General features: G+C 64.1%; 2 protein-coding genes across 16 annotated transcripts in view; one reads left to right on the forward strand and one right to left on the reverse strand.

Moving 5' to 3' along the window:
- DNAJB6 (DnaJ heat shock protein family (Hsp40) member B6) overlaps positions 1-3827 on the forward strand; it is a 56560-nt gene extending 52733 nt beyond the window's left edge. For all 14 annotated transcript variants that reach the window (XM_045578277.1, XM_045578278.1, XM_045578280.1 and 11 more), the window contains one exon: positions 3062-3827. In XM_045578277.1, the coding sequence (XP_045434233.1) occupies positions 3062-3144 (83 nt within the window). In that variant the 3' untranslated portion in view covers positions 3145-3827. The remainder of the gene's footprint in view (positions 1-3061) is intronic.
- PTPRN2 (protein tyrosine phosphatase receptor type N2) overlaps positions 1-21814 on the reverse strand; it is a 326344-nt gene that overhangs the window by 2698 nt on the left and 301832 nt on the right. Inside the window, exons 21-23 of one of the 2 annotated variants that reach the window (XM_045578276.1) lie at positions 17531-17604; positions 16319-16391; positions 6540-6551 (exon numbers count right to left, since the gene is read on the reverse strand). In XM_045578276.1, the coding sequence (XP_045434232.1) occupies positions 16320-16391; positions 17531-17604 (146 nt within the window). In that variant the 3' untranslated portion in view covers positions 6540-6551; position 16319. Of the gene's footprint in view, positions 1-6539; positions 6552-16108; positions 16392-17530; positions 17605-21814 lie in introns of those variants that run through there. The other variant, XM_045578275.1, reaches the window with a different exon arrangement.

Below are 21814 nucleotides of genomic sequence, written 5' to 3' on the forward strand. Positions count from 1 at the left end.
GTTCCTATTCCAGGTCCCGGGGGCTCTGAGGGTGCAGCTGTCCTGCAGGCCGTGTGGGAGGAAAAGGCTCACCTTGGTCTTCTGTGTAAGACAGCGTGAGGTTTACTCCGTGACTTAGGGCGGAAATAGGTTTCTATGGAAATCCATCTCTGGGGTGGAAGGAAGTGTCCCACCCATGCCCCCACCCCCTGCACGGAGCCCGCCCCTGGGGCCAGCCATGCCAGCCACGCCTCCTGGCCCCGGGGAGGAGCCACGGGGGACGGCCGAGGGCCTCAGGAAGGACCCGTTGGCCGTGACTGGCTGTTGGCCAGAATTCCCTGTCCGCTCCTGGAGCTCGGGGGCTGGCGTGCAGGCGGGGCAGTGATTTAGTGGGCGGACAGGACAGCTCAGACCCTGGTCAGGATGCCCCAGTTCCCAGGAGGCAGGCGTGTGGTCCAGGCAGTCTAGTCTCCCAGGGCAGGGCCGCCGCCCGCCGGCCGGCGGAAGCCACATGCAGTCCAGTGCCAGGCCGTGTCCGCATGTCCGGTGGCCTGGAAGGCCGGAGAACCCGGGGGCGCCAGCATTAGCAGAGGACATGGAGCCATTCTCTGAAACCACGTGCCTTAGTGTCTAGTCTGGGCCTGTGGGTCCCGCAGGGAGGGGGCATCTCATTGTGAGCGCGGGCTCTGGGGACCCAGCCCCCGGGGAGCATTTCTGGATGTTGGAGTGAAACATTTTTGTTGTTTCCTCCTTTAAAATCAACTTATGAGACGTTGAGAAGATTGAGCGTGTCACACGGAATTAAAGGCGTGACTCTCCCACAGACATTCAGCGAGCGGTCAGGCGGTAGAAGTGCCTGAAGGAGGAGCAAGGAGGGGGCAGCGAGGCCCTGCAGGGCGCGGCGGCCGGCAGCTCCCTCCGCAGCGGCCATGGCGGGGCCCTCCCGCAGCTGCCGGCCCCTCCCTGAGCTGGCCTGGTCATCGTCCGCCATATCCAAGTCCTGTGACGTTCCTGTCGAGGAAGCGGGGCAGTGCTGCCGGGCTCCTTGGGACCGAAGCGGAGGCTCCGCGAGGCCCGGGCGCTGGGGGAGGCCCGCGCGGCTCGTGTGGCGGCAGGATGCAGGGGCCTGGCCGTCCGGTGACAGCCCTGGCCCTGGCTCTGGGCCCCAGGCCCGGCACGGCAGCAGGGGCAAAGGAAGCAGCTTCAGTTGCTGGCATTTGGCTTTAAAAAATATATATATTTTTATTGATTTCAGAGAGGAAGGGTGGGTGGAGAGAGAGAGAGAAACATCCATGATGAGAGAGAATCCTCGGTCAGCTGCCTCCTGCACTCCCCTCACTGGGGAGCGAGCCCACAACCCGGGCATCTGTCCTCAACCAGAATCAAACCTGGGACCCTTTAGACCGCAGGCTGACGCTTTATCCAGAGCCAAGCATTGACTTCTTAACGTGTGTTGCCTTCCACTCTGATGGATAAAGCTCACGGCTCATTTCTGACGTCACGCGTGTGCCCTTGCACAGCTCAGGACCAGTAGTGGCCAGGAGGACGGGAGGTGGGCTTCTGCGTGAGGCACGCTCCCACAGGTGTGGCTGCGGGAAGGACTGAGAAATTCATGCGCAGGGAAAACTCAGGAATGAGGGTCTCCGTCCTTAACTCTTGCTAAACACTTTTACGTTTATGTTTAGAGAGAGGAAGAGAGAGAGCGAGTGAGAGAAACATTGACTGGTTCCCTCCTACCCACACCCCAACTGGGAATCGAACCCACAACCTGGGACAACGTTCCAACTGAGCCACGGGCCAGGATGCCCTTAACTCTGCTGGGACCTGCAGCCGCGCCCTCGCTGCGGGCTGAAGGCTGGGGCTGGGCGCAGGTCTGTGGGGGTGGAGCTTGTCCGCAGTGAACCTGGCTGCTTGCCTGCGCTGCTCCTTCCAGCCCCACGTGTCCCCTCGAAATCCCTGGAGGCCGGCCCACGTCTTCCTGCTCTGTGTGGTTTAAATGAATGTGAACCTTGAGCATTGAAGGAAATGGCAGAGGAGTTGTTCTACAAGGAGCCCTGCCACTCACCCGCACACGTGCGGGGTCTGCCCGTGTTTCCTTCCAGTCCTGACCCGCGAGCACCCCACTGGTCTTTGTTCTTTTAAATACGTTTTTATTGATTTCCGAGAGGAAGGGGGAGGGAGAGAGAGATGGAAACATCACTGAGAGAATCACCGATCAGCTGCCTCCTGCACGCCCCCCACTGGGGACCAAGCTCACAACCCGGGCATGTGCCCTGGCAGGAATCAACTGGTTCCTAAGTCGATGCTCAGCCACTGAGCCATGCTGGCCGGACCTGCGGTGCTCTTACACTTAGAAACGCAGGCTGGATAAGAATCGGAGTGAGAGGCCTTCCCCTTTCCGCACGTTGGTGGGGTGTCCGGCCTCCCACGAGCCTCGGGCCTCCCCTGCGCCTCAGCCGCCTCGTCACGTCCCGCTCCTTGCAGTCACGTCGGGACGCAGCGAGGGCCCCGCGGCTCTGGTCCTCTGGGCCGTGGGACAGGGGCCGTGTCCCCACAGCGGCCCCGCCAGCAGGGGCGCCCGCCCTCACCTCGGGGGCTGCGGCCTCCTGCTGGAAGGCGCGGGTGGAGGCTGGCCAAGGCCCCGCCGAGAACCCAGGCGCCGAGCCTGGTGTTTGTGCCGGCCAGCGAGAGCAGGCGCACTGCTGCACAGGAGCCTGAGGGACCCAGCCACGGGCTGTGACACCTGCCATGCCACTGAGCTGCGTCCCCCGAGTGGGCGGCTGAGGTCGGGGCCGGAGACGCTGTGGGATGTTGCGTAGCTCAGCTCCTCGGTGCCGGGTGGCCGTCCCCACAGGCCTCGCCCGTGTATGCAGAGCTGCTCCGGGCAGAGGGCCGGGGTACCCCCGGGCAGCGGGGTGCTGGTCCCGCAGGGCAGACTCCGGTGGGGGCGCGGACGCCAGGGATGCTGTGCCTGGGGCGTGGGCGCGGCCGTGTGCGGAGGCGGGCTCTGTGGCTGCGTGCCACGGCGGGACAGTGGTGTGGGGGAGCTGCGCGCAGTGTTTCACAAGCCGTGTCTCCCTAGGACTGAAAGAAGGCGGCAAGAGGAAGAAGCCGAAGCACAGAGACGAGTCCAAGAAGAAGAAGGCGACCAAGGGGCAGCACTAGAGCGGGCGCCGGCGCGGTGTGTGCGCCATGGGGCCCGCTCCGCCCGCCACCCTCAGCCCACGGCCTCAGCCAGCACCCAGACAGCGATGCCTGGGCAGCGGTCAGGGCTCTTGCTTGTTCTCAACGGGGCGGCCGCTAGCTTTGGGGACTGGCGGTAGACGGTGCCGGGCTGTCCCGGGGTGGGGGAGCCGGAGGTGGTGAGTGTAGTGACTCCAGTAACACATCACCCCTGACGCCGGGCGGTCCTGTCCGCCACCTCACTGAGCTGGCACCCCGGCCTCGGAGTGGGCGCGGTGCCCGTCCCTCCTTCCCTCCCCCCCTGGCCCCGGAGCACGTGCCCGGGGCCCTCCCCAGCTTTGCTCCGAGCTTGGGAGCAGGCGGCTGCCCGGCCCGCGGGCGCCCGCAGACAGGAGCTCGAGTTTCAGCTGCGGACGCGGCCTCCTGTCTGCCGGCCTCGCTCTGCCTTCTCTGCACGGCCCGCTGCCCCGTGACGACCCTTCGCAAAGACCTGCTGTCCACCGCCTGCCCTCCCCCGTGCAAACAGCAATTGTGAAACGTGTGGATGTGACGTAAAATGCCAGCACCTCGGGCCTGCAGCGCTGAGCCGCGGCCGGGGCGGCCACGGGCGGCTCCTGCGTGGGCGCCGAGGGCCGGCCCGCACGGAATAAAGTGTGAGCACCACCCGCCGCGGCTCCTTCACGCCTCGGCCGCACTGGCCTCAGCGGGCGCCGGCTCAGTTCGGGGGGAGGGGGTGTTTGGGGGCAAAGGCTGGATTCTGAGGTGACACCCGCTGAACAGCCTCGGGGGACACGGCTCCCGAACATCCTGCCCGTGGCCACCGGCTGCCCCGGAGGCCGGTGCCGCTGTCCTGAGTGGGGCTCATCCTGTCACTGGAGCCTCTGAGGGACCGGGAGGGATGGTTTCATGGCACTTGTCCCTCGCTGTCCCTGGAGGCCAGTTGCCCTGGAGCAGCGTCTGGGGTGGCGTCAGGGCCCTGAATACTCCAGGCCCCGACATGACAAGTGCTGGTGCAGCCGTGGGGCCTCTGCCCGCCGCGGGGCCAGCCCCGTGAGCCGGAGAGGCCCAGCGCCCGCAGAGGGTCCTCACGCCGGCCGGGCTGCCTCTCACCTGCTGAGGTCACATCTGGGGCAGAGCCTTCGGCCGGTGCTGGGAGGATTAAGCTGCCAAACCCTCCAACCGGACTGTGGAGTGCTCGCATGCTCGCAGGAAATTGCCTGGAGGCCCGAACCCTCCCCTTGCCCCTTGCAGTGAGGACATGGGACACCCTTGAACCGCGTTCGCACCTGGAGACATGGGGCCGAGGCGGGCCAGCTGTCACACCCCATCTTCTTTTTGCTAAAATAGGTTTTAGTGGGTGGGATCTACGTTAAGGGGACCAGACGTCCCACTTTTGGCGGGACAGTCCCGATTTTTAACAATTTGTCTCGCGTCCTGTGACATTTTAAAACAGTCCCAATTTTTGGAAAGATTCTTTTAAAACACAGTGGGATGCGGGACAAATGGTTAAAAATTGGGGCATCTGGTTACCTTAGTCTACGTTCTTGTCACCCCTGGTTGGGCGGCTTGCCCAGGGCAGACCTTCCCACACCTCTGCCCGCCTGGCTCCGCCCACAGGGCACACAGCGGGCCCGCTCCGCGGCCACTGCCCTGCTCTGGGCTGTCGGGACGGTCGGCGCTCGCCCTGCTGTAGGCAAGTCTCCGTGTGCAGAGGGAGAGGGTGCGCGGCGGCCCTGGCCCAGCGGTGCCCTGGCCGGTGGCGCCCAGACCCCAAGGCCCGGGGTTCTACCTGGGCGGCAGGCTCCAGCTCCTGCCCCGAGGGCTCGCCGCGGCTCTCCAGGTGCCACTGTCCACAGCAGCCCGTCGCTGGGGGGCTTCCCGGGTCAGCGCTCCCTGAGCCTGTTGGCAGCGCCCGGTGCCTGGCACTGGGCCCCGCCGCCCACAGCGGCCTCGCGGGGCAGGTGTGGGCAGGCCCCGCTCCCGCCTGTGATGCGCTCCCACGTGTGTGTGTGTGTCAGGGACCACCGCCCCCCACACTGGACTCCCTGCCTGTCCCGTGGGCGTGACGGCGCCTCGCAGATGCCTTGCTGGTGCCCTGGCGCCTGCTGTTCCTTCTGCCGTCCGAGGGGAGGGCCCACGGCCGGAGCGGCACCCCCTGTGGCCGAGGCGTCGGGGGCAAGAGCAGGAGCGGGTGTGAGGGGTTCAGCCACCAAGCACACCGCCCAGGGTGCCCCGCCTCCTGGTCAGTCCTCCCTGACCCTCCAGCACTCCCTGTCCCTGCCACTGGCCATCCACAGAGGCCCTGGCACGCCCGTGCGGCCGGTGCCGCTGCTCACCTCGCGCCGGCTCCCAGGCTTCGCCTCGGGCATTGGTTCTCAGGGAACAAACTCAGTCCGGTGTTCGTCATAAAGTTGTTTCTCTGAGGAGCCATCGCCCAGCGAGAGGCCCAGGTGGCCCGACAAGGGGCCCCAGCCCTGCCCGCCGGGGCGGCCTGGCCGGCCTCGCCGGAGCCCCAGGCCTGGAGGCCCCCCTGGGAAACGCTGCTGTCCCGGGGCGCACGCTGGGCCCTTTGCCCAGGGACAGCCTGTCCCTCATGTGCCCTGTCAGCCCGGGGCGGGCGGAGAGGGGAGCCTGGGCTTCTGTGGGCATGTCGGCTTGGGCGGTGCTGTGCCCGTGGCCTGGCCATCTCACTCCTTCCACAGTTGACGCAGTCCTGGGCCTCAGTGTGAAGTGGGGTGGGAGCTGCAGTTACACAGGCCCCAGACGGGGTCCACACGAGGTTGCCGGGCCCTGCACCCCGCCTGCTTCAGGCCACACCTCCCCCCCAGTCCCGGGGCCTGGAGTCCTCCCCACCCACCTCCCCTCCTCCTCCTCCTCCTCAGCTGCCACACCCGCCTCCACAGTGGCTCCTGCTGGTTTTCTTTGTTGTTAATCTTTACCCAAGGATATTTTTCCCTTTTTCTTATTTTTAAAAAGATATTTGTATTGATTTCAAAGAGGAAGAAAGAGGGAGAGAGAAACTTCAATGATGAGAGAGAACCATTGATCAGCTGCCTCCTGCACACCCCCTTCTGGGGACTGAGCTCACAACCCAGGCATGTGCCCTTAACTGGAATTGAACCCAGGACCCTTCAGTCCACAGGCTCTATCCACTGAGCCAAACCAGCGAGGGCTCCATTGATTTTTAGAGAGAATGGAAGGGAGGGAGAGGGGGAGGGTGAGAGAAACATCGATGTGAGAGGCACACCTATTGGTTGCCTCCTGTATGTGCCCTGACCAGGGCCAGGGATTGAGCATACAACCCAGGTACGTGCTCTTGGCTGGGTATTGAACCCCAGACCCTTTGGTGCACAGGCTAACACTAACCACTGAGCGACTGGCCAGGGCGGCTGCTGCTGGTTTTGGGTCTGTCTCGGTGTTTATGAGCATGTTATACGTGTGAATTAATGCTCTAAGCCAGTGGTCAGCAAACTCATTAGTCCACAGAGCCAAGTATCAACAGTACGACGATTGAAATTTCTTTTGAGAGCCACACTTTAAAAACTTCTAACGCCACTTCTTCAAAATAGACTCGCCCAGGCCGTCGCATTTTGTGGAAGAGCCACACTCAAGGGGCCAAAGAGCCACATGTAGCTCGCGAGCCGCAGTTTGCCAACCACCGCACTAAGCAGACATAGTTACGACTATTGCATGTAAATGACTGCCACCCCACGCTGCCTGGCTGTGGAGGAGGTGCGCGGCCTGGGGCGCCTGGCGTGCCGTTGCCTGGCTGCTGTGTTTAGACCATGGCGCGTCCCCATGGCCCATGTCCGTTGCGAGATTTGCCTTGTCAGTGTCCACACCCAGTGTCCATGGCCTTCTCCCGCCACAGGCAGTGTATCAGGTGACAGATGACCCATCAGGCGACGGTGACCCCATAGGTGACCCTGTGGATGGCGGTGACACTACAGGTGGCAGGTGACTCTAGGTGACGGTGACCTCACAGGCATTGGTGACCTCACAGGTGACCCCATAGGTGACAGGTGAATCCACAGGCCACAGGTGGCTCTAAAGGTGACAGGGACCCTGCCAGCTGTGGGAAGGCCTAGTGGCCACCAGTCCTGAGGCAGCGGCTACCTCCGGCAGGATGTGGGCACTGGGGCGTCACCTCACTGTCCTCCCATCGCCCAGGCTGCAGGGGCCGCAGTGTCACTCCCTGTGGTCTCTGGCCTGCCCCTCGCCGCGTCCTTCCCTGCTCACCCGCACGGAGCACACGCCGAGCTTGTCTGACCCCGTACCATGCCCAGTTCCCCTGCTGGGCCCTCCCGCTCCGCACAGACCCCTTCCCAGCTGAAGTGGCTCAGTGGTTGAGCATTGACCTAGGAACCAAGAGGTCATGGGTTCCCGGTCCGGGCACGTGCCAGGCTGTGGGCTTGATCCCCAGTGGGGGCATGCAGGAGACACCCCATCAATGATTCTCATTCTGGATGTTTCTCTCTCTCCCTCTCCCTCTCTGAAGTCAATAAACATGTAAAAATAAAAAAGAACACACTGCACCCTGGCCTCCGGGCGCAGCTGGTCCCTACGGGGACCCTTGGCGCGTGGGGACTCCACAGACACCCACAGGCCGGTGAGAGGACCTCTCTTCCCCGCCTTCCTCTGGCTGTTTGGAGGGGTTTGCAGCCACGTCACAGGCTGGAGCTGGAGCTGCTGGTCGCTGGCTGGGCTGTGGCCTGTGTCCAAGTGCATGCAGGTCGTCACAGAGGGATGGCCAGTGCAGATACACCGGGGGCTTTCCCCGCCTGATGGGCCAGGAGACATGGACACCAGGTGTGGTGGGTCCTGCCAACGTGCCCGCGGCCCTCACCCCCGGCCAGGCCTCAGGGCCCCGGCAGGAGCCCGCGCTGAGCCTTCCCTGGGGAAAGGCAGCACCTCCCTACCCCCCAGACAGACAGACGGTCCGTTCTCGGTGCTGCCCGGCAGGACTGCCGAGAAGAGGTTCCCAAGAGCAGAGTAGACGGGTGGAGGGGAAGCAGGCTGGCACCTTAGTCTCTTCCTCAACTCCCGACTCCATATTGCACCATCTTGGCACAGGGACCCTGCTCTCAGGAATCAGCTAGAATGGGGTTTCTGTGCATTAATATACATTTTTAATTTCTTTATTGATTAAGGTATCACATATTAGTCCTCAACCCCCCATTCCAATCCCCCACCCCTCCCCACTCATGCCCTACCCCTCTATTGTCCTTGAGCACTGGTTAGGCTCATATGTGTGCACACAAGTCCTTTGGTTGATCTCTCCCTTTCCTCCCCATCCTCCCTCTGAGGTCCGACAGTCTGACCTAGGGGTGTCGAACTCAATCAGAGAAGGGGCCAAAATCTAAAATCCAGCCTAAATCGAGGGCCGAATGGTTTACTGAACAGTCATAAACTGTCATTGTGATGGAAACGCAGCGGAGTGCAGTGATGACAGCGCGGTGCGGGCCACATTGCAAGGCCTGGCGGGACGGATTTGGCCCGCGGGCCTTGTGTTTGACACATGTGGCTCTGACCCATGGCTCCTTATCTCTGGGTCTGTTCTTGTTCTTCAGTCTATGTTGTTTACCATTTCCCCTAGATGAGTGAGATCATGTCCCACTGGAAGTTACTTATAAGAATTGAAAAAGAGACAAGCACTAATGGTTACGCTGAAAGGCATATGAATCAGTCTAGTGAGCTGCTTTCTGGGCCAACAGTTCTTTTGAGACCCAATTTCAAAGTCAAACAGTTCCTTATGTGTACATGTCAGCAATGATATTTCAGTTCTGGATGGTGGACAAATGGTGGTTGCATTAATATTTTGGTGTCCCAACTTTTCAAACCCCAAATAAAATATTTTCTGAAATATTGGGTAAACATAGACATGGGTAAGACCTCAGGCAAGGTGGCATTTCATGGTGCAATCCTTGACGTGGCCACAAGAGGGCGCCTCCACTAAAGAAATGAGGGCTGTGGTCAGGAACCGCGCCTCCACCGGCCCCCACAGGCACGGGCACAGACGTGACGCACGCCAGCATGCACACAAACACGCATGCACACACGGGCACATGCATACCACGCAGTAAAGTAAATGAGTCAGTCTTACTGTCATTATGTCCCAGTTAAGGCTGAAATGAGTTGGAGGGAGGGGAGCAGCGCCTATATTGCCCCCTCAGCAAAATAAAATAAAATGGGAGAAAAGATGAGCGGGTTTGAACGGAATGGCCAGCAATATGCAAGGCGGGAAGGTCCCCGGGGCGAGGCTCCTGTTTCCCGGTGTGGCCCCTCCCTGGGCCTCGGCCTTGTCCGGAGGTAACCGCCTTGAGAAGCAGCCTGGCCTTCGCGCCCTGCGGCGCCGGGGCTCGGGCGGCGGTCCAGGTGAGAGCGGCCCACAGGCTCCCCAGCAGCAGCGGTGTGTGTGAAGCGATGCCGTTGTTTAATCCTCACCCGAGGGCATTTTCCCATTGCTTTTAGCGTTACAGGGAGCAAGGGAGAGAGGGACGGATTGGCTGCCTCCCACTTGTGCCCTGACTCCGGCCCTTTGCCTTTCGGTGCGGGGGTGTGTGTGCGTGCGCTCTAACCACTGAGCGCAGGAAGCCCTGATGCCGGAGCCCGGAGAGCGCAGTCGCCCGCCCGCACTCCCGGCGCCCGGGCCTGGCTCGGGGGCGGTGGCCGCGAAGGCCTTCCCCCGGCGGCGGGTGTGGGGCGCCATCGCCCCGGGAGGCTGAGGGCCCACGCCCCGCCACGGCCGCCGGTGCGGGGAGCGGGTCCGGCCGCGGGGTTGGCGGGGTTCCCCCGGCCTGTGTGGCGGGGCGCGCGGCTCTGGCAGAGCCCGGGGGGGCGGGGCCGCGCCGCTGGGGCCGCCCCCGATTGGCTGCCGGCCGCGGCGCGGTTGCTAGGAGGCGCCGGCCCCGCCCCCCTCCTAGCGCGCGGTGGACGACGGACGCGCCCGGGGTCTGAGTGCGGGCGCCGCCCCTTCCGCTCCTGCGGAGACGCCGGTCCCCACCCGGCGGCCGCGGGCCCGAGGCCGGCCCCGGGGCCCAGCGCCGTCCGTTCTCATGCAAAAGGCGGCCGAGGGCGGCGCCCGCTGTTTGTTCTGGAAAAGCTGTGAGGCTCTCCGTGACCCCTGTGACCTTGGGGCCATTCCTTCTGTGTGACCGAGACAATGGATGGCGCTGCGGCTTCCTTCCGTCCGCTTCCCTTCGTCCCACCTCCGCCCGAGGCCGAGGAGCACTGGCCGCAAACGGCCTAGCCATGGGGCCCTGCCGGGGGAGGGGCCCGGCCGGGGGGAAGGGGGGCCCGGCCGGGGGGGAGGGGGGCCCGGCCGGGGGGGAGGGGGGCCCGGCCGGGGGGGAGGGGCCCGGCCAGGGGGGAGGGGCCCGGCCAGCGGGGAGGGGCCGGCCAGGAGCCTGTGTCCAGGGCTTCAGTCCTAGGAAGCCACAGGCCTGGGTGCCCTCTGCATCCGATGAGCCGCCCCGGAGGCACCTGCGGGCGAGGCCACCATCTGCCCGCCATTGTCTGTTCTTCCCCATGGACCCAGGCGGCCGCCTCGGGGAATCCGGCGGGAGGGGCTGGCCAGCAGCCTCCGCCCCCACGAGAGGCCACGGAGGGGGGGACAGGAAAGAACGGGTAGAAAAAGAACCTTATTTCATTCCGGGTCGATGGAAAGGCCGGGAGTGAGAATGGGTTTCCCGGCCGAGGACGGATTCCAATAATCTAACCCCCCCCACCCACCAACCCACCAACACCAGGTGTGATTGTCTGACATTGGAGCCTTTCTTTCTCTTTAACAAAAATGTTTTTATTGATTTCAGAGAGAGGAAGGGAGAGGGACAGAGAGAGAAACATCCGCCTCCTGTACGCCCCCTGCTGGGATCAAACGCCAAACCCGGGCCTGTGTCCGGCCTGCTGGTGCTGCCCGGGGACTCGCCAGCCATGGAGCCAGGCTGGCCGGCGCCTTCCTCCTTGTTGAGGGAGTTACATGGATGCTCTGCCTTCCGAACCCTGGGATTCTTTGTTGCTCATGCTCAGCCGGGGATATGTACGGGTTTTAAACAGGGAACGTCAGTGTAAATAAGAGGGCCCCAGGGGCTTCCGTAACTGAACACTTTTCACAAGCACCAGCACCAGCAGGAGGGGCAGGCCGCCCTGCCTGCAGACAGGGGCACCCCGTCCCCCCCCCCCCCCCATGGCCGCCCACACGCTGGGGACAGGGGCAGAAGGGGTCATTGTACTTGGCAGCGGGTGGGGACAGGCTGAGGCCACAGGAGCCACTACATCCCCCCAGGGTCTAGGCCAGTCTGGGGGGACTCTGCCCCCCAAATTTGTGGAGGGCGGCGCCGGAGCAGTCCATCCGTCATGGTTAGTCTTGTTAATAGGTTGTCAGGTCAGCGGAGGGTGATGGCTAGGAGGCGAGGCGGCCAGGGAACCCAGCACCCAGGGTTCACACCTCTGTGCCGCTTGGGAATTGCCTGGTTGGGAGGAATGCCCGCCTTGCCTGGCGGGCCAGGTGCACTGGGGGTATTTTTCCGATGATTTTTAGAGAGTGGAAGGGGGTGGAGGCAGAGAGAGGGGAACAGTGATTGGCTGCTTCCCGCATGCACCTGACTGGCTCTAAACACAGCCATACGGCCAGGGCCACGAGTTACCTATTCTGCTCAGGGCCAGGTCGATCATCTTGGAATTTAAAATATAGAAAAATAAAAAGCCCAGAGGACTCGATGCCACCTGTGTCTACCGTCAGGTGATGTGGAAATGGAGGCAGAAGCAGGAAAGTCCTGATAACTGAGGCAAAGGTGCAGAGACCTTCTCCTTCTGAGTTCTCAGCCACGCCTCCGAGCCATCGGCCACACCTCAAGCGCCCAGCCACGCCCCTGAGTCATAAGCCACGCCCCGAGTCACGTCCGAGCCATCAGCCACACCCCCGAGCCATCAGCCACGCCCCTGAGCCCACAGCCACGCCCCCGAGCCATCGGCCACGCCCCCTGAGCAGCAGAGCAGACACCGCCTAGAACCAAGCACGCAGCCTCTGCATGCGCGATGGCCAGGACCACACAGAAGCCCGGGCTCCGCAGCACGCTCAGGACGCTGGTGACAGGACGTGGAGCGTGTGAGGGAGGTGGAGGGCTCTATTTTGGGCCATCCGGTACAGATACAGCTTGTAGGAGAAGGATGTACTTTTTAAAAGACTTTTATTGATGTCACAGAGGGAGGGAGAGGAAGAGAAAGGTAAGATCATCGATCCGCTGCCTCCTGCACGCCCCCCACTGGGGACTGAGCCTACAACCCAGCATGTGCTCTTGTCCACCTTGTTGATAGACTGACGTTCAACCACAGAGCCACACCAGCCAGATTGAAAATGATGTTTTTCAAAGCATGTTTTCTGCCAAACAGTTTCTTCTTATGAGGACAGTGAGACCAGAAACCCCTCCAAAGCCCAGGAAACGTCACCCAGCACACGGACCTATCTGGTGACAATTCCGGCTCCGGGGCATCGCAACGAGCACAGTGTTTCAGGGCTGTGGGTCCGGGCCGTCACAGCTCGTGTCTACAGAGCATGCATGCCCCAGGCCAGTGGGCAGGTCTGTGGGCCGTGGTGTCCACGTTGGCAGGCGGCTGAGCGGGTGGGTCCCCAGTGTGACCGCACAGCGCAGCTGATGCCGGAAGGCGCGTTGGGAACCACCTGGAGCGGGCGGCCAGCTCCCCGCCCAGCAGGGCTGAGGAGGCCACGAATGGAGGAGGAGGTTGTGACGGGGTTCAGGCAGCGGCCTGTAGGGCCCTTCAGGGCGGATTGATGCAGCTAGCCCCCGGGGAGACGACAGTGCCCATCTCCCGGGCACTGGCGCGTTTTTTTAGGGTCAAGGAGATGTTGAATGGACCAGGATTTTGGGGACAGAGGGACGGGACCCAAGGGCCAGCGGTTAGACCACAGCCTAGGACAGACCGCAGCCTCAGCCTCAGACAGACCGCAGCCAGACGGGCTTGTCAGCTGCCCCATCATACTTTATTATGCAGAACTGAATTGCTTGAAGCATGAAGAATGAAGTAATTTCACATGCAAACAGTTAGTACTCCCCTGAGTGTTCCATTACATACATGTTGATAAATTTACTTACGATGAGTGACAGCATGAGGTTTGGGGTCAGGTCGGTCGACCCGTGGAGACAATGAGGAAATCGACGAGCTAAATGCCAGAAGCGTCCCCTGCTGTCTGGGGACGAAGCCCGCCAAACGTCAGTCTCTTAAGCCAGGCTGCAGGCTGTGCCAGCGGCAGGAACGGCAGCCTGGCCACTCACACTGGCTGCTGGGCCCGCGTCCCTGGCACCCAGGCGAGTCGACTGCGTTTCCCCCTTCGCCGTAAGCCCTCGTGTTGCCTCTCCAGCCACTTCCCTCCCTCCGCGGCCCGCAGGCAGGTCCCTGCGAGGCGGTTCCAGCCCTGGGACTCGGTGGGAGGGAGCGGGGCCTCAGGTCGGAGGCTGGCCTGTCTGGGCTGAGCGGAACCTGCCCCACAGGAGGATGAAGGTGCCGCAGGAAGGGGCAGGTGAGGCCAGCAGACTCAGCAAGTGCAGGGTAAGGGTGTGGGCTCTATGGAGAGCCTCCTACAGGGAGCTGGAGCCTTGAGGGTTTGCTGTCCGTCCTGGGGTGGGGTCCACCTGCATTATTTCTGCTCCTGGAAAGCCAGTGCCTCCAACCCCGGGTGTCCCAGTCTCTCTCCACCTTAATTCCTAAAGCACCGCAGGCAGCCTCCGGGGTGGAGGGGAGCGGTCCTGTCACTGCATCGCAGAACCATCACCAAAAACACAAGCAGCTCCAAGGTCGAACACAAGAAACCAACGAAAACAAAGCCAAAGGCAGGACGAGGTCAGGACAGGAGCGGGGTGGGGGGTGGCGTGAGGTGAGTCAGGTGGGCGTCCAGGTGGCTCAGTTGAGCCCATCGCCTCCCTCAGGCACGCCTCCCTCCCTGGCCAGCAGCCATAGCCGCAGCCGCAGCTGCAGCGGGAGAGGCCGCTTCCAGGGAAGCCCAAGGCCAAGTGGGACGGGGAAAACAAGGCCCCTCGGCCCCTGGGGGAGGGCTCTCTGCTCACACTGGCGTCTGTGAGGAGAGGGGACGGGGGACTCAGGAGCCACAGGTGCCGGTGGAGGGCTGGGCACAGCAGGGCGCCCACGCCTGCGCCTCCCACCTGCTCCTGGACCAGCACCGGGGCCCCCCCGCTGGGCTTGGTCTCTCTGCTGTGTGTGCTCTTTGAGCCCCAGCTTAGTGCTGTAAAAACAGGCTTTTGCTGATATTGGAGGGCAGGAGAGGAGAGAAGCCGGCCAGCGGCTCTGGGGCTGTTTTAAGCTCACACGTAGGTCCTGGCCGGGAAGGTGTCTGTCCCCACAGGAACTCTCCCTGCCGGACGCCTGCTCCGGAGGAAGGCAGAATCTAAGGAGCCCTGGGAACCCTGTGCCTCCGGGACCAGGTCTGCTGTCCTAGAGCTGGGCCGGCGCCCGTCACAGCGGCTCCCGCCGGCCGCTGGCGTGTGGGGTGCGGGGTGCGGGTGCGGCAGGGGCAGCCCTGGCCAGGCCCTGCCCAGCCGGGCTTCCACTCAGCAGGTGAGGCCAGGGACGAAGTGCGGTGGTGGTGGTGGGGAAGGGGGCAGGCCGGCTCAAGGCCAGCCTCCTCGGGGTGGGGAGGGACAGAGGGCAGACGCTCCGCTCAGGCTTATGAACAGCAGCCTTCATCCTTAGCCCATTCTCACAGGCCCACTCCCCCCGCCTGCCCAGATGCCCAGAGACCAGGCTGCTGAGGGCTCTGCCCCCTGCCGTGGCTACCGGTCCCATGGGGCTCCTGCTGCAGTGCCAGCCTGCCAGCAGCCCCCTAGGCCTCTCCCCCTCCCCCCTCCCCCTCCCCCCGCCCTCCCCCCTCCCCCTCCCCCCGCCCTCCCCCACGCCCTCCTCCCACGCCCTCCCCCGCCCCTCCCCAAGCCCTCCCCCACACCCTCTCCCGCCGCTTCCCCCCGCCCTCTCCCCCTGGGGGTGTCAGTGTTTGGATGGGGGTGTCAGTGTGGGGATGGGGGTGTCAGTGTGGGGATGGGGGTGTCAGTGTGGGGATGGGGGTGTCAGTGTGTCAGTGTGGGGATGGGGGTGTCAGTGTGGGGATGGGGGTGTCAGTGTGGGGATGGGGATGTCAGTGTGTCAGTGTGGGGATGGGGGTGTCAGTGTGGGGATGGGGGTGTCAGTGTGGGGATGTCAGTGTGGGGGTGGGGCCACCGTGTCAGCGCGTGGTGCCTCCTCTCGCCGTGGCACCTGCCTGGGCTGGAGCCGGGCGTGCGGGGGACGGCCGCAGCCTGGCACCCAGCCCAGCCCGGCCCTGCTGTTCTGAGTGAACGCAGCGACTCCTCTCCCCGCACGGGTGGCCAGGCGGACACCCGTGTCTGTGACGGCAGACGGCGGGCCTGCGGAGCGCCCCCTGCCGGGCTCTGAGCCGTCACGCAGAGACGTGGTGCCTGCAGTCCCTTCTCCAGCGTGGGGGGCGCTGTGTGAGGGGCCACAGCACTGCCGGGCGCGGGAACTGGTTTAGGCTTTCCCACAGAGAGTGCTCGTGTCTGCAGTGTGTAAACCCGCTGCTGCCGCTGAGCGGGTCCGGGCGGGGCGCACCACCACATTGCTCAGGACCTGTGCTCCCTGGGTGGCGGGGCGTGCTGCCCCGGGGCCGCCCACCGCAGGGGAGATGTGGGGGGGACCGAGCTTGGCGGGCAGCCCCAGAGCGGGAGGGAGGTGCGGGGACAACCTCGTTGATACTGGTCCCAAAGCTCCAGGAGGCCACCGTCCGTGCCCCGCGCTGACCAGCTGGTCTCTGCGGAGCCTTCGCTCTGTGCCTGGGGCTGCCGGTGACCCAGAGGCACAGGCCACAGCCTAACCCAGGGCCGCACACACGCAGCAGGAACACAATAGTGTTTGCGATTGGGAGTGAGGATGAGCTTTAAGGAAATGACGGCGAGGGTAGATGGACAGGTAGCCCCCAAGCTGGACGATCCCACAACCTCTCTTCATTATTATTTAATTGAACAAAAATACACGTGATTAGCGGCTAAGCTCTAGTGACTATGGGCTGGGACCTTACTACAGCAGCTACACTGGAGACGGCACCGCGGTGCCCGCAGGCCGCGGCCGGGCGGGCCTCACTGGGGAAGGGCCTTGAGGATGGCGTTCACCTCCTCGGCCACCGCTGTCAGAGCAAACTCGAACTGCGCCTGCGGAAGGAGAGGGGTGAGTCCAGCAGGTCCTCCGGGGGGAACCCGGATGCCCACGGGGACGGCGTGAGGGTGACGGGCACAGTCACAGCGGCGGCGCCCATCGGGGCAGTTACCCAGCCTCAGGAGCCAGCCCACTGCCACCCAACCTGGACCCTGCCCTCGGGGCCTGAGCTGCGCCCTGGATGCTTGATCTCTGCACCGTTCCCCAGGTGTGACACTGTAACTTCACATAAAAATGTCTAAGAAACGTCAGTGTGTGCTGAGCTGGAGTACTTCCTGCCGGTCTCGGGAGACGCGGCTGCTCTGCCTGTCTGGGCGGAGTGTCTGCAGTGGCTTCCTGGCGGGACTCCCCGTTTCCCCTCCTCCCAGCGCAGACACTTCGTGGGGAACTGCGGCCCGCCCGGAGGCGGTGGCTCCGCCTGCCCACACCTTGGCAGCTGATGGCACAGCAGCCGCTCTACAACTGGGTCCGAGGAGGCAGCCTCGTGGCCGGCTTCTCGCGGGCGAGCCCCCCGCCCCCCGTGTGGGCACCAGGAGCGCCGTGTGGGCGGGGCGGGGTGGGCGGGGCTGTGGTCGGAGGGCTGTGTCTGGAGTGCAGTCACCTCATTCTAGTCCTGGTTCCCGAGGCAGCCTGTCCTGTCTGCACCCAATGGTGCCGCTGCCTGCTCAGTGAGTGTGCACACGAGCTGTTTGGGGGTGCCGCTGCCTGCTCAGTGAGTGTGCACACGAGCTGTTTGGGGGTGCCGCTGCCTGCTCAGTGAGTGTGCACACGAGCTGTTTGGGGGTGCCGCTGCCTGCTCAGTGAGTGTGCACACGAGCTGTTTGGGGGTGCCGCTGCCTGCTCAGTGAGTGTGCACACGAGCTGTTTGGGGGTGCCGCTGCCTGCTCAGTGAGTGTGCACACGAGCTGTTTGGGGGTGCCGCTGCCTGCTCAGTGAGTGTGCACACGAGCTGTTTGGGGGTGCCGCTGCCTGCCCAGTGAGTGTGCACACGAGCTGTTTGGGGGTGCCTGGGACCGGGCCAGGGCTGCAGTGGTGGGAGCGGGCCTGGGACGGCAGGACCTGAAGGGGTGTGGGCTGGCTCTGGCCTCGGTGTGGAAAGGCGTGTCGCCCCCCCGCCGGGCCTCGCCAGCCGTACCTTGGTCTGGACCATGCCCGGCCTCTGGTCCCGCAGGTGCTCCAGGGTGGCTGCCATGTCCATCTCCTTGGCACCTGCAAGAAGCGCCGCCCGTCAGCGGGCGTCCTGGAGGCGCCCGCGTGCCCCGCCAGGCCGCCAGGCCTGGGTGACCGCGCCCGCAGGCGGCCTCCGGGAACTGAGGCCCGGCTGAGGCCCGCTCCCTCGGCCGTCGCCGCGGACACGGCACTTACCGCCCCGCCGCAGGGGGCACACGCAGGCTCACGCAGGGATGGACAGCCGGGCCGCGGGGAGGGAGGCCCGGAGCCTCCCGCAGGGCCCGCCCAGGGCCACATCCCGCAGACCCGGTCTGTGCCCGGCCGCTGGGACCCGGCACACGGCACCGCCGGGGCTGCGGGATGGGGATCGGCGCGGTGGCTGCCGAAGGGCCTGGACCCGCATCCACGGCAGCATTTCTACTCCCGCCCTCCAGGCCCCCGTCTCCCGCCGCCCTCTGGCCTAAGGGCGGGTCCGAGGGGCAGGGGCGGCCATAGGGCTGGCCGCACAGGCGGAGGGCAGCCGTGGGCGTGGGGGGCGGCCCGAGGGGGAGCACTCTCCTCAGACACGGGCTCAGCGGACCGGGCTCCGCCGTCCCCATGGCCCGCACGGTCCTCCCCGACCCCAGGTCCAACGGCTTATCTGGGGGAAGTGAGCCCCGCAGCCCTGGTCTGAGCGGCCGCAGCGAGAAAGTGGAGTGGGGAGGGGCGCGAGGGCCCAGGAGGTCACCCCCCCCAGGGCAGGCCAGGGGCCAGGATCCTCCGGGACCCCCGGCAGCCTGTCAGACCTGTGTCCCAGGCCTCCCGGGGGTGGGGGGGGAAGCTCGGTGACAAAGGCTGTGGGTGGGGCATGTGTGTCCCATCCCTCGGAGGGCAGGGCAGGAGGGACACCCCCCGGAGGACAGGCCAGGAGGGACACCCCCCGGAGGGCAGGCCAGGGGGGACACACCCCCGGAGGACAGGCCAGGAGGGACACCCCCCGGAGGGCAGGGCAGGGCCCAGGGGGTCACCCCCCCGGAGGGCAGGCCAGGGCCCAGGGGGTCACCCCCCCGGAGAACAGGCCAGGGGCCAGGGGGTCACCCCCCCCCGAGGGCAGGCCAGGGGCCAGGATCCTCCGGGACCGCCGGCAGCCTGTCAGACCTGTGTCCCAGGCCTCCCGGGGGTGGGGGGGGGAAGCTCGGTGACAAAGGCTGTGGGTGGGGCATGTGTGTCCCATCCAGTTGGAGGGCAGGGCCTTCAGGAGGGGGAGCCCCTCGGGACAGTGGCGTCGGACTCGGCAGGAACTCGCCCCGTGGCTGGTACACGCCTGGGAGGCCTGGCCGTGGCCGGTCAGAGGGATGAGCTGCACCCAAAGGGGGAAACGGCCAAGAGAGAAGCCGCCCGGGCATCACCGAGAGCATCTGTGTCCGCCTCTCCCGCAGACCCCCCGCTACTCCCCCGCAGCCACGGCCACCCCACAAGCCACAGCCATCCCCCCACTATGGCCACCCCCGCCCCGGCCACCCCACGGCCACCCCACGCCTGTAACCACAGGAACAATGATGCACGGGCCCGTTGCTCTGAGAACAAGTTGCCTCAGTCAGAGCGGGCATGAGCAAGGGGCCAGAGCTGTGTGCAGTCTGTCCCTCACCCAAGAACGGATGTACATTTTAATGTGTTTTTATTGATTTCAGAGAGGAGGGGGAGAGAGAGAGAAACATCAATGAGGAGAGAATCACAGGTTAGCTGCCTCCTGCACGCGCGCACCCCCCCTCTTCCCCTCTCCCCTCCGTCCCGGGGTTTTGAGGTTCAATTCGGGTGGGTGCTCCAACCGGGAGTCAGTCCCTGACCTTCTCATTCATAGGTTGATGCTCACCCACTGGGAGTCCTGGCCACCCCAAGAGTGTTTTTTTCTATTAATTTTTAGAGAGAGTGCAAGAGACAGAGAGAGGGACTTCGATGTGAGAGTCACAGAAGTCCCTGGCCTTGCCTGGGAATCAAACCCGACACCCTTCAGCGATGCCCTCCCTGTGGAGCACTGGCCAGGAGGGCCGCGGGCCAGGCAGATCTCCCGGCCGGGCCCCGAGGGGCTCCGAGCTAACAGGACCCTGGAAGGACCGGGCGACGTGGGAGAGGCACGTGGGCGGCCCCACTGAGCAAGGACCTGAGGGCCCGCGAGGGCCCGTGAGGTGAGGAGTCCGGGTGGGGGGCGGGCCCGTGGGCTCGCTGGCTCCACCCTCTCTGCTGCCCAGGCGGCTCCCAAGCCCTGCCCACCTGCGGCCTTGTCTTGCTATTGAAGTCAACATCTATGCCTGGCCCATGTGGCTCTGTGGATAGCGCGTCAGCCTGCCGACCATCCTGATCAAGGCAGCATACCTCCGCTGCAGGCTCCTCCCGGCCCCAGAATTGGTTGGGGTGTGTGCAGGTGGCAGCTAGTGGATGTGTTTCTGTCTTTCCCTCTCCCTCCCACTCTCTAAAATCAATAGAAAATCAGCCTCGGGTGAGGATTAACAAAACACAAGTTACCATCCAGCCTGCCCGCAGCCTTAACGGCCAGAGTGGCCCAAAGGGTCCAGCCCAGGGCACGGACGCGGGTCACAGGAAGCTGCTCACTGTCTCCACCAGCAGAGAGGTGTGGACAAGGAGCCGGAATGCCGGTGACCCTTGAGCCCTGGCAGAGGTCAGAGCTATGCACCATTTAGTTGAGACAATGGTAGCTGAAGCAACTTCCCGACCAGACAGTCATGTAAATCCTTACTGATTCAGTAGCTGCTGGTTGCTGCCGCCTGCCTGCCTGAGGGCTACAGGAGCATCCCAACTGAATAAACGGATGGCCAGGCCGGAGCCCAAGCGGAGTCCTTCTTCCGGCGTTGGGCTCCCGCCTGCCCGCCCCTGCCCCCCATTTCCAAATGATTGTTGCTTGTCTCGTCTCTTTCATCTGCATGCAGCCCCTCTTCCAGAGCCCAAACCCTGAACCACGCAGGACGCGGTCTTCACACTGGGGGGCAGATTTGATCCCCAGGCCGAGTCCGGTGTGTGTCTCTCCCATGGGTTTCTCCCTCCCAGCTCCATGCCCTCTCTAAAGTCAAAGGGAAACACCTCCCCTAGGATTAGCCGCAAGTTACACCTGAGAAGGCCTGCGGACGGCTCGGCTTCTCGGACGGACGGGACACCACAGGCCGCAAAGGCAGAGCGGGCTTCGTGCTCAGTGCTCCTGTGGCGAAGGAGCGAGGGAGGGGAGAGCGCCACCTGGCGTCCGACCGGGAGAAGTGTTCGGGGCAGACAAAGGACTCCTGCAACTCAACAGCAGCGGCGTGTGTGTGTGTGTGTGTGTGTGTGTGTGTGTGTGTGTGTGTGTGTGTCGTGGCTGAGCATCGGCCTATGGACCAGGAAGTCACTGTTTGATTCCCAGTCAGGGTACAGGCCTGGGTTGTGGGCTCAGTCCCCGGGGTGGGAGTGGGAGGGCGTGTAGGAGGCATCTGGTCAATGATTCTCTCTCATCATTGATGTTTCTATCTCTTTCTTCTCACCCTTCCTCTCTGCAATGAATAAACATGTATTAAAAAATTAGCCCAATTAAAACAATGACCAAAGGCCCTGGCCAGTGTGCTAAGAGGTCAGAGTGCCGGCCCAATCCCCAGGGACATGGCTTCCCTTCCCAGCCAAGGGCACAGGACTGGGTTGGACGCTCCATCCCTGGTCCCGGTTGGGGCACAGACCAGAGGCAACCAATCACTGTGTCCCTCCCTCCCTGCCTCCCTCCTGTCACTCTCTCTGAAAACCAGTGGAAACATGTCCTTGGCTGAGGATTAACAACAACAAAGAACAAGGTCTGAGCACTCTCCACAGAAGACACCCAGATGGCCAACGAGCCTCGGAAAGCGCTCAGCGCCCCGTCCGCAGGACGTGCAGGTCCGAGCACAGGAGCCCGCGCCCCGCCCTGAGAGGGACGGGACGGAGCGGTGCCCGTGGGGGAAGCTGGCCCCGAGCACGGTGCGGGGGAAGGAGAAATGGAGCTCCCTCACAGCCACACACAGGGTCACGTGACCAGAACGCCACTTCTGGGGTCGCCACAGGAGGAAGCAGACGCCTGCAGAGATGTCTGCCAGGAGCCCGAGCCCGGGCCGCGGGCCCTTCCACACAGCGGTACGGCTGGGCCTTAGGGAGGAGGGGCACACACAGGCCACGGGGGGCCTGAGGACGTGACACTGCGCCGGCACAGAGGCAGCGAGGCGTCAGGCCCGCGGGACCAAACGTGGCGGGGGCCGGCCAT

The sequence above is a fragment of the Pipistrellus kuhlii genome, unplaced genomic scaffold (genome assembly GCF_014108245.1).
Source record: "Pipistrellus kuhlii isolate mPipKuh1 unplaced genomic scaffold, mPipKuh1.p scaffold_m20_p_94, whole genome shotgun sequence".
Lineage (NCBI taxonomy): Eukaryota > Metazoa > Chordata > Mammalia > Chiroptera > Vespertilionidae > Pipistrellus > Pipistrellus kuhlii.